This window comes from Armigeres subalbatus, chromosome 2, assembly GCF_024139115.2.
Source record: "Armigeres subalbatus isolate Guangzhou_Male chromosome 2, GZ_Asu_2, whole genome shotgun sequence".
Classification (NCBI taxonomy): Eukaryota; Metazoa; Arthropoda; class Insecta; order Diptera; family Culicidae; genus Armigeres; species Armigeres subalbatus.
In genome coordinates this window covers 267,174,677-267,186,723 of record NC_085140.1, presented here as the reverse complement: position 1 = coordinate 267,186,723, position 12,047 = coordinate 267,174,677, and the positions used below count along the sequence as shown (strand labels likewise).

The following is a 12,047-nucleotide window of genomic DNA, read 5'->3' as shown; positions in this document are numbered from 1 at the left end:
CCGCAAATTTGTTTAGGAATTCTTCCGAAATTTTTTCCACGAACTCCTTCACAAATTCCTTCAAGAATATCCACTCCGGAGACGAGCCAGCCTAGGGCTGAAAGTCACCTTAATAACGTTAAAAAAATCCCACTTACACTTCTCCAGAATTTCTCCAAGAATTCACCTTAAAAAGTCTTACAGGATTTTCCCAGGAAATTTCCTTGAAAACTCCTCCGAGATTCCTCATAAGGAAAACCTGAGATTTTTACACACAAAGCACAATATAGACTAAGCTTTTCAACGGTGTATTAATATTCAAAATCGATGGTTGCGATCCTAGTCTAGTTTTGGTGAGTTAAAAATTGACAAAAATCGAGGGGTTAATAAAAGTGATTTCGTGTATAATTAACGAGGGGTCTGTCTATCTGAGGAATTTAACTCGGATCCTCTGCCTTTTGCCACGGACCGAGAAACCAGAGTAGCCATGTACCAGAAAAAATAATTCAAATACAAATGAATACAAACCAAATATTAGGTGCTTCACAAAACACAAACGAAGCGGTGCTCTCGATAAAGCTTTGTATCAATACGTTTTTATTACCTAACTTACCTGCACCGCCATGCACTTCTTGCGGTTCGATGTCCAACTGCTTGGAACCACACGGACACAACACGTCCACGACCAGCAAAATTAGGTTACTGTGAGGAATCTTCTGCACGCTGAAGGGTCGCTCACAACCCGAGGAGTGACAGTTCGTCAGTTTACCCTGAAATTCATAATTTGGCATTAGCATACGCAAAATGGTTTGTTTCCCCATGTAAATACTTCACCTTGAGTGGATTGTTCTGTCCACTGGAGTTCAACCGATCAGGTTGCAGTATATACAAGTCTGTTTTGAGATCACACGGTCTGGCGTGGGCCGGATCAGGTACCACCCGAGGTCCGGACGTAACCTGCGATCGTTGCGGCATGGGTGTTGAATGCAGTTCGTAGTCAGGTGTCGTGAAATCGTACGGATTATGTTCTGCTGGCATTTCGTAGTTGTTCTCGTACTCATAAACCTCTTCAAAGTCGTTTTCGCTGTCATAGTAGCTATTGCTCTGATGCCACGATGCTACCGGAGTAGGCAGAATGGATAACCAATAGGTGGCAAAGGAAATGATGTACTTCAGCAGCCAAGACATGGGACGTATCGGTTTCAGAGGTTCTCCTGCAGCCGTGTATGGGTTGTCGCGATCGGAGCAAATGCCTTGGTAGTCCATGAAAGCTATCCTCCGGTAGATGCGATCTTGAACCAGAGAATCCATGATGGTGCCATCGATCTGACCGAAAAATTTCCCAGTATGCTCGTTCCGCTCGGATAGAATGACGAATCCGTTGTCGTCCAGCAGGTAGCAATCCAGTTCGTCGGAAGCACATGTCTTTTTGCAGGAAGATCCCGAGCCAGTACACTGTGAAACAATGATGAATGTTTCGATATTATTGTCTTTCAAGCCAAATACCTAGCTTGAAAATTTAGATATTTATTAATTTTCTATTTTCTCCCTATGCTTTTTTTCTTTTGTATCGCTGGCTGACTTTTTACTTAACTCTAGTCTGTACTTGTCCTCCTATTATTTTTTTCATTCCTTTCTTTCCACTTTCAACTAGATATTTTGTTCAATAACAGATTTATTTGCTTCATTACCAGTCCCATCTAATGTTTAACCCGTGCAATCATGATATCCGTATTTTCGTACAGAAACAGTCGAAATAATACTTACACTCGATGTTATGTTATTAAAAAGCTTTGAAAGTGAATCGTGATGGAACTGTAACCCTACAACTGCTGCTGGAGCTTTATGACCACGGTGATCGATGAAAAGAGCGTGGGTTGCAGTGACAAGTATTGAACTATTTTTGCCAGAATATCTAAAAAGTTAACGAATTTAAATAAGATGGCATGGTCATGTCATGGAATGTAGTTAATTTACCCAGAGTCGAATGGCACACTGAACACAAAACCATCCGGTTCGATAGAATGGTGATCAACCGCTCGCTTATACCAGCTCATGTCCATCGCTCGAGCATTTGTCTCGCTGAAATGACTGCAAAAACATTTTCGTCATATTCTGGCCAAAATTAAGTTACTACTTTTCAACTTACGGTTCTGAGTTCTCATTGTGCGGCAAATGGTCAAACCACCGAAGTAATCCCGATCGGGTAGCAACGAATGTCGTCTGCACATCGAACATAGAAAATCCTTGTCTAGATTTCAAACGGTACAAAAAAGTGGAAGAGACATTTTAGTAATGTTTAGATTATGTATCTGAAAAGCAGATCACTCAAAGAGCGGAGACATTATTTTTTCACTTAGAATTGCGGATTCTTGTGGGTCAAATAGTATCAATAGAAGATCAACGGTAGAATTGTTCGATAACATTACTTACTCCTTCACAAAGTGTACAAATAGCGGATAAACAAAAAAAAATCGACAAACTACCAGGAAGAAAAAACTATCATTGGATGTGCATCTCTAGCCAAGTTACCTGTGCAATAAGGCCATCAATGTGGCGATTGGGCTAACAAAAGTAATAAATCAATGAAAATACATCAACGAAAATACACGCGCATACGGAAGAGAGTGCAACGATTGAAAGTGCAGAAGGTTAGTGGTGATTTTTTTCGTGTGCTGCTGGATTCTTGAATTTCTTAAAGAAAATGTTGAATAAAAATATTGAGTTTATCTAAACTGTGGAGCTCTTATTCCAAAATTGCACAATATTTTAAACTATCAAGTTTTGTTTTTTTGTTCTTTTTTGATTAATATTCTTACTTTATAATCTTGGCCTTACATAACAAAAGGGTTGCGTTTAAGTGATACATTTAATTCATTTATCTTGCGTACACCCAAGCAGATACCGTTGAATCAACAACTCGACACAACAATAGTTGGTTCGAGACCACTTCTGTCCACCCTCGATTATGCCCCACGCTAGCAAAATCGTTTTGTACTTGGTTCGTCCACCAAGCTTGCTGCCCTCCACGTTTTCTTGAACCTGCCGGGTCGGCAAGGAACAACAGCTTTGCAGGGTTGATGTTCGGTATTTTTACAACAAGGTAGTTTTAGCTCGTGCATACTGCTAAAGATTAACCTAAGCACCCGCCTCTTAAACGCCTAGTTCTTCCAAGTTGTCCCTAAGTATGATTCATTTTTCATGTCTTATTAGCATGTTGTGCATGATACATTTCGTATGGGTGTTATTTTTTTTAGTCCTTCAGCCCATAGTATACACCTGACTTTATTGTTCTTTACCTGTGGAAGACATCCTTAACTTCCTTCCTTCCGAAAATCATATATTACTTAATTTAGTTGTACATATGTTCTAGTAACCGCTGTACACATGCTATCTAAACGAACTAGAAAAAATGTGCTACTTGGGCGTCTCTTCCGCTGCCTGTTCTTTCAACGCCATTCAAGTGATCCTCAAAGTACTGCTTCCGTCTATCAATCACCTCCCGTTCGTCCGTGAAGCTGATCTCATTCTTATCCCTGCACATCTCTGCACACGGCACGAAGCCTTTGCGGAATGTGTTGACCTTCTGATAGAACTTGCCTGTTTCTTGAGAAAGGCACAGCTTTTGCATCTCCTTGCATTCCGCTTCTTCCAGGCGTGTCTGCTGTCTCCGCTTCCGTCTATAGCGTTTTACCCTTGCTGCAATGCAACTACCTGCGATGCGTCCTTCTCCTCCGGAATCTGTCTGCACTCTTCGTCAAACCAAAGTTCCGTCAATTTCGTCCTTCATAACCGACATTGTTCTCCGCTGCGACGTTGATGGCTGCTTTAAATGTTTCCCAGCACTCTTCAAGAGGGGCCCCAACGAGCTCACGCTCTTCAGGTAATGCTGCTTCATGATGCTGTGCGTATGCAGTGGCGACATCCTGTTGCTTCAGTCGCTCTACATCATACCGAGGCGACCGTTGGTACCGAATATTGGTCATGACGGATAGTTTTGAGTGGTCAGAGTCGATGTTAGCGCCACGATAGGTCCAGACTAGAGGCCTGAATAAGAGAAACACGGATAGAAAATATGATTCTGCCAACACTGCAGTCAATCTTCTTCATCAAAGACCAACACATGAAAATAATGAAATGGTTTATGTAGATAAAATCTCACAATCCGCTATTTAATGTGTCCACATCACATAACAATGGAATCCAATAAACAATGCAATTTTATTTCGTAATCTATCATTTACTTTCATATTTTATTGCAAACTAATGTTAAATTCATTAGAATTTGTTTATTAAAAAATGGTATAAAATCGCTAAATTCGATTTATTTGAGTATTTGAGCCAACATATTGGCTGATTGACAGGTCTCCTGCTCGATTGGCTGCTGTTTTTTTGACGGTTCGATTGGCGGCACATACCTATCCTCGTTTCTCTTATTCAGGACTCTAGTCCAGACGACGACAATGTCGGAGAAGTGCCGTCCATCTATCAAAACATGGTCATTTTGTGTCTCTGTCAGCAGTGGTGATCTTCAGGTGTACGAATGGCCATATTCTTGAAGGTGGCAAAATCAGATAGTTGTAGGTTGTTTTCGTTTCTTCAGCTGTATGGCGCTGAGTTTTCCAATAGTCGGTCCAAACTCATCCTCCTGGTCAACTTGAGCGCTTAAATCTCTTATGATGACTTTGGCGTCGTGGCTTAGGCAGCTGATGAAGCTAATAGTTTTGCACTTCCACGAACCAAGCTTCCAATCGCTAGTCTCTTTTCGTCGCGGCAGTCTTCGTCGTTGTTTGCTTTTGACGTAAACTACGTCTAAGGGGAAGGCTCTGATACAGAGTGTAAAACGGAAATTTCCAAATTCAAAAACGTCACGGAATAAGGAGAGATTTCAAACGCGAATAGCGTCTTTATCTTTCAATGGATTTTCAAGATTTTCTTATTAAACTCTCCAGTAATTTCCAAGCCCATCGATGCTATTAATTATCAACGTTAAAATATTGAAAATGTTATTTCTTTCCAAACCCGGTAAAAAATCAGAATTAATCAATCCAACACGGACTTAAGATTGTGTATAAAAAAACCGTGTTTCGCAGGCGCGCATCATGTTCATTCAGGATTTAACGGAGAGCGGACTAGGGCGTCCAGAAGCAGTCCCAGCGACAACGGTGGCGACCACAGCAGCAACAGCGCGTCATTCACGTCCGTATACCAATCAGCATCGGAGGTGATCGTCAGCGGATCTGGCAATCGACGGTGTCTGTAGCGGAGAACCATCGGATGGCGGTTGTGCGGTCGAGGGGTTACTCTTAGTAAGGCACATAATTTAAAATAATTACACCCAGGTTTTTTTTACACGGTTTGGTTTTGGTCGTTTAAGACCTTCAGCGTCAATGAAACAATGAGTTAACCCCACGAAAAAATTCACAAAAAATCAAAGAAAATTCAGGGGGTATTTAAAAAGCTTCAAAAGTTCAGGTTAACCGAGAAATTAATGAATTCCAACCGTGTAAAAAAAACCTGGGTGTAGGTTTTTTTCAGGTCCATCATTACATTTGGAAAGAAGGTAAAGTTGAGATGATTTTTTCCAAAGTGCAACCGCTAGTGACTTGCAAATACTCCAGTGAAATTGTTTAACCGATTCGGTTATGTGATCCGAAATGTGTGTTGTTGAGAAGACTAACTAGTGAAAGTTGATTCTAAGCGAACTTTTCCATAGAACAAAACATAATCGCTTGGCCTCGGTAGCGGAATTATGGCCTCAGTGCCGATCCGAGCAGCGGCCATCGACGGGTTGTTGCTGCAGTGATTGGGAATGAAATCGGTTCCGGAATGGATTTTATTCAAAGTGCACAGCATTATCGCTTGGCGACGGCACAAAATTTGCCATCGGTAGCAGAAACTTAAGCACATGTCGGAATGAGACGAAGCAGCATGATGATTAGAGAAAAAAAAATGGCATCAGTATCGGTCCTTACGACGACTGTCGTCAGGTGTTGCCCTCGAAAATGTCTTGACTGTGGAGTATGCTTTCGAAAATTTATTCATATGAGAAGGTTAATCCGAGATTAAAGGCTCCCCCAGACCTAAGCGATTTTATCGCCGCGACGGCGACAACTAGTCGCCACGATTCTATCGTTGGGTCGCTGTAGGCAATGTTATATTTACGCTTCCATACCAACGGCGATAGAATCGCTGTCGCCAAGCGATAGAATCGCGTCGCGACTGTCGCATCGCGTGTGTTTGGGGGAACCTTAAATTGCTTTAAAATACAACACATAATAACTGGGCGACGGCGAAATGTTTCCGTTGATAGAAGAATCTCAAGAACGTGCTAGAAAAAAGACGCTTCAATTAATTTATTCGTACGGTGACTGAAAAAAATCGATAGCGTTAGTATTGGTGGTCGTCTGCAGCTGATTGCTGCAGATTTTTTTTTTTTTCGTTTATCCAAATTTTGTTTAACCTTTTGTCTGTGCTCTGGGGTCAATATGACCCCAGGCCACTTCGAGTGGCTGCCATTTTTTTAGTTTTCAACCGGTTCTCCTAATTTTTGGTAATTTGGTAAAATTCGCCGGAGGGGTTTTCGTAAAAAGGGTACAAAAACAGTGATTTTTCGAGTCGAGTCAAGACGGCCTTACTGTTGAGGTCGAAATACGTATCTGTCAAGATACAATTAAGTGGTTGAATTTCAATGAGATTGTACAAACTCGTCTTATGACAAGTGAAGACATTCCACTAAAAAGCTCAAAATAATTTTCTTAACGATTTTTTATGCTTATTTTACTTATATCTGAAAATCCTACCATTTTTGAACTGCACCTCTAGGGGGTCCCGTAGCGTAGTTGGCTACACGTTCGACTTTCAAGCGAATGGTCATGGGTTCGATTCCCAGTCCCTCCACAAAAAAAAACCTCGTCAGTCGCCGGATGCGCAGCCAATGCGGTGGCGTATTGGGGTGCACGCCTCACCGTCACGGCTGCCTGATGACGACTGACAGCTTGTTCTTCTCGGAGGCATTCCTCCAACGTTACCCGGATAAATGGCAACCGGACAATGCAACGATCATTGAATACACGACGTGGACAAAACGAACACAATGGACTCACGACGAGATGGACCAGCAACGACAACAAGAATGAATAACGGAAAAATCTAAAAATAGATTATGTGTGGATTCTGGCTGCAGAATACCACAGTAGATCTCGGCACAGTAGCGGTTAAGTAACACAGAGTGCCTGTCAAATAAATAAAGGAATAAAAAAAAAAGTAGAGGATGGATTGAACTGCACCTTTTCAAAAAGGTTATGCAAGAAGGCGTGTGCTTTGACATGAGGCATTGATTAGTTTAGAGCTTGGTCGCTAGGTGACGGTATATTTGAATTCTCGGGTACTTATTCAAAAGGACGTATGTAATTTTGTAAACAAAGATTCATACGTCGATTTGTCCAATCCGATGGCACTCCCAGGCAAACCAACACCATGAACCGGTAGCCGAAGCCTCCCCCTACCTGACTGTGATGATGGTTTGCGTGGGAGTGCTATCAGATTGGAGAAACCGACGTATGAATCTTTGTTTACAAAATCACATACGTCCTTTTGAATAAGTAGCCGAGAATTCATTGTTTTAGACTACTCAAGTAATTCCGATATATGGAATTTTCCTTATTGTAAATATTCTTATCGCACAAATTTGAAATTTTTAAAGATGACGTCTTTAACAAAGTTCGTCTAGTGGGAATGGACTGTCATGTGACAGAATAAATAATTAGGAAATTTTCAAAAAAGCGGCGCTAGAGTACTTGCAATATTCTTGCATATTGGAAATATTGCTTTAGCTTGAGATCCGTAATACCTACACCCAAGTTGTATTCGGCAACATTTTTCAGGAATCCAGGACTACAAAGCGGTGCTCAATATAATGCGCACTTCTTTCAAGATGCGGCGCTAGTGAGCTGTTATATTTGAGTATATTGTTCCATGTGAGATCTGATGTATTTTGGTTTGTAGCATTTTTGGCAAACATGAAAGTTGTGGTAGAGTACATCAAAAGTTTTCTTTGTATTCAACCTGCTCCAGCGATACTGCAAATAATAGAATGTGTTCACATAATATGTTTTAGGTCATCCAAGAAAACCCTGGAATTAAGGCCATTGGGTCTACATGAGTAAACAAAGATCAGCCAATTTGCCACCTATTTGTAAAATTCCCAAATATTACTTCCGTCACAAGAGAGTCCATTCCCACTAGAGGACCTTTGATCAAGACGCCATTTTAACAAATTTTAGATTTGTGCGATAAGAATATTTACACTGAGGAGAATTCTATGTATCGGAATATCTTGAGTAGTCTAAAATAATGAATTCAAATATACCACCACCTGGCGGCCAAGTTCTAAGCTTATCAACGCCTCATGCCAAAACACACGCCTTCTTGCATAACCTTTTTAAAAAAGGTGCAGTTCAAAATGGGTTGGATTTTCGGATATAAGTAAAATTATCATAAAAAATCACTGTTTTTGTATCTTTGTTCACTAAAACCCCTCCCCGCGATGTACCCGCCCACCAATAGTCAATATTTGGTAACGAAAGATGAAATATTGGTATTTGGTAAATGAAAGATGATTAAATTATCTTTCGAAATAGCCCCAAAAATCCAAAATCGGCCGAACAATAAAAAAGTTACAGCAATTTCAATTTGTTGTCAATTTGACCCCAGAGCACAGACAACGTAAGTTTTTTTGAGCAAAGACAGAAGGTTAATCACCAAGAGAATGAATTTATTGCAGCGCTCTCCGACACGTTTGTAATTCCGCTACTGACGGCATCGTTACGATCGCACTGTCTGCTATCGTCAAGCGATTGTGCTTTTAAATATGAAGAAACATTGCCTCAGATTAACAAATGGTGGTCCTGAAAAAAATCGATCGAATCGAAAATTGAAATCCTGAAAAAGAAATCGACGATCTGTCTGCCGTCGTCAAGCGATTGTTTTTTGTATTGTGATGAATATTCGTTTTGAGGGGGGCAGCAGGGACTATGTCCAAGGCCTTGACAATCCCTCCCCAGGCCATCTACGAGTTGTGGGGCTTACCTAGGACGTGGTGAAGTTTGACAGTGGGCCCTGTTAAACTCCTATAAAAAGCTGCATGTATCCGCAAGAAGGCCACACTAAAGCGACCGTGTGCTGCTCAAAGCGAACAAGCCCAAGTCCTGGTGCCAGGTGGGACACAAAACAGACCTGACACGACGGCCCTCCGACGAGACATCGGTGACATGAACGCTCAGGTATGAAGGAAGGAAATGTATAGAGCGATCATCGGACCGGATAGTCTGCACACGGTAAATTCTTCTCTGACATTACGAACGTCCGCACTTACCGCAGTGAGAATATTGAATCCGACCACTACCTCGTTGCAGTACGTCTGCGATCAAAACTCTCGACGGTGTACAACACGCCGCGGCTCAACATAGGGCGGCTACGAGACGGTAGACTAGCCCGCGGATACGTGCAGCAGCTGGAAGTGACACTTCCAGCGGAAGAGCAGCTAGGCCCAGCTTCCCTTGAAGATGACTGGAGAGATACTCGATCCGCCGTTGGTAGCACCGCAACCGCTGCACTTGGCACGGTGCCCCCGGATCAAAGAAACGACTGGTATGACGGCGAATGTCAGCAGTTAGTGGAAGAGAAGAATTCAGCATGGGCGAAATTGCTGTAGCACCGCACGAGGGCGAACAAGGCACGATATAAACGGGCGCGAAACAGACAAAACTCGTGCTACAGCCTGATATGTGAGGTGATCCAATAGTGGCGGCAGCACTATGAAGAACACCTGAATGGCGATGAACCTGGGAGAAAGCGCGCAGGACATAATTTTACCGGCGCGGGATCTCCAGGAAATCCAGGATGAGATTGGCCCACTGAAGCACAAATTTGGGAGGAGGAAGTTTTACCACAGGAGTGGATAAAAGGTGTCGTTTGTCTCATCTACAAAAAGGGATAGCAGCAGGGACTATGTCCAAGGGCTTGACGACCCCTCCCCATGGCCACTGCGAGTTAGGGGGCCTGCCTAGGATGTGGTGGGGTTTGACAGTGGGCTCTGTTAAACCTCTACAAAAAGCTGCATGTGTCCATAAGCAGGCCCTATCAAACTCAGTCAACACATGAATGTATATGGTGTCGTGTAGGATGCTGAAGTGCAGGCGATAGGTACTTTTCCACACAACATGTATGTATATCGTCTCCAATTTAGCATCTTGTATTGCACCATGTGCGATTTTATGTAGACTGGGAAGCGACCGTGTGCCGCTCAAAGCGCACAAGCCCAACACGAGTGCCAACCGGCACATCAGGATTAATACCAGTGAGATCCTGATTACGGTATACTGGTCAAGGCAAGTGACACATACGCGCGCGCGAAAGTAATGCAAAATAAACGACATGTAAAATGAACGTAAATTTACATTCTTACTTAACGTCAAATAGAGATAAAATAAGGGTTGCTGAATAACATTAGCTTTCCGATTACTATCAATTATTTTAAATCACGTTTCTTTTTTACTTTTCTTACGGTTATGAAATGATAACGCGGGCGCCTAATCCGAAATTCAAATGAACAATCGCTCACTTTGAGCGATTGATTGTTTATTCTCGCGAAGAATGAACAATTGAACAATTTAAGGAAATGCTAATACTGCTGTGTAGAAGTTTCATAGGTCACATCACTTTCCATTGTGAATCCCGATCTATGTTACTGATTACCCCACCCAACTAACACTACTTCCTTCCCGTGGTAAATGTGGAGATGCAGAGGTATTCTCGGTCTCTAGTAGCAACAATTACCACACACTCACATTCCCTCCCTTTCCCAACTGACTGTAAGGACTTGGCCGGCGCCGTTATTGATCAATATTTGCGAGCTGCTGAAACGTGCACTTCGAGAATAGTTGGTAAATCCCAACCACTATTTACTTGGATCGTAGTGCAATTTGCACCAGTTCTGATCAATCACGGAGTAGCAACCATTGATATGTACAGTCAGTCTAAGCTAAGCTAAGCTAAGCTCTACAAAAAGGGATATAAGCAAAGTTGTAGCAGCTATCGCGCAATCACATTGCTGAACGTCGCCTACAAGGTACTCTTCCAAATTGTATGCCGTCGACTAGCACCAATTGCAAGAGTGTTCGTGGGGCAATACAAGGCGGGTTTTACGGGTGAACACTCCACCACGGACGGACCAGGTTTTCGCTATTCGCCAAGTATTGCAGAAATGCCGCGAATACAGCGTGCCCACACATCATCTATTCATCGACTTCAAAGCCGCATATGATACAATCGATCGGGACCAGCTATGGCAGCTAATGCACGAACACGGATTTCCGGATAAACTAATACGGTTGATCAAGGTTACGATGGATCGGGCGATGTGCGTAGTTCGAATTTCAGGGGCATTCTCGAGTCCCTTCGAAACGCGCAGAGGGTTACGGCAAGGTGATGGTCTTTCGTGTCTGTTATTCAACATTGCTTTGGAAGCGGTAATACGAAGAGCAGGGATTAACACGAGAAGTACAATTTTCAATAAGCCCGTCCAGCTATTTGGCTTCGCCGACGACTTAGATATTATGTCACTTAACTTTCAGAAGATGGAGGAAGCCTCTATCAGACTGGAGAGGGAAGCTAAGCGGATCGAACTAGTCATCAACACGTCGACGACGAAGTACATGATAGAAAGAGGTTCAAGAGAAGACAATGTGAGCCACACCAAGAGTTTTCATCGGAAGTGACGAAATCGAGGTGGTAGAAGAACTTGAGTACTTGAGCTCACTGTTGACTGCCGAAAATGACACCAGGAGAGAAATTCGGAGACGCATAGTGGCTGGAAATCGTACGTACTTTGGACTACGCAAGGCGCTCCGATTGAACAGAGTTCGCCGCCGTACCAAACTGACAATCTACAAAACGCTCATTAGACCGGTAGTCCTTTACGGACACGAGACCTGGACGATGCTCATGGAGGACCAACGCGTACTCAGAGTTTTCAAAAGGAAAGTGCTGCGTACCATCTATGGTTG

At 42.7% G+C, this 12,047-nt stretch overlaps 1 protein-coding gene across 6 annotated transcripts in view; it reads right to left on the bottom strand.

The window, feature by feature from the left end:
* LOC134212198 (voltage-dependent calcium channel subunit alpha-2/delta-3) overlaps nt 1–12,047 on the bottom strand; it is a 230,429-nt gene that overhangs the window by 17,990 nt on the left and 200,392 nt on the right. For 5 of the 6 annotated variants that reach the window (XR_009979214.1, XM_062689843.1, XM_062689839.1 and 2 more), the window contains 5 exons: nt 2,129–2,230; nt 1,957–2,070; nt 1,747–1,894; nt 814–1,434; nt 584–749 (listed from right to left, as the gene is read on the bottom strand). Coding sequence is in view for 5 of the 6 variants with exons in the window: in XM_062689843.1 (XP_062545827.1) it covers nt 584–749; nt 814–1,434; nt 1,747–1,894; nt 1,957–2,070; nt 2,129–2,230 (1,151 nt within the window). In the remaining variant the exon portion in view is untranslated. The remainder of the gene's footprint in view (nt 1–583; nt 750–813; nt 1,435–1,746; nt 1,895–1,956; nt 2,071–2,128; nt 2,231–12,047) is intronic. The other variant, XM_062689842.1, reaches the window with a different exon arrangement.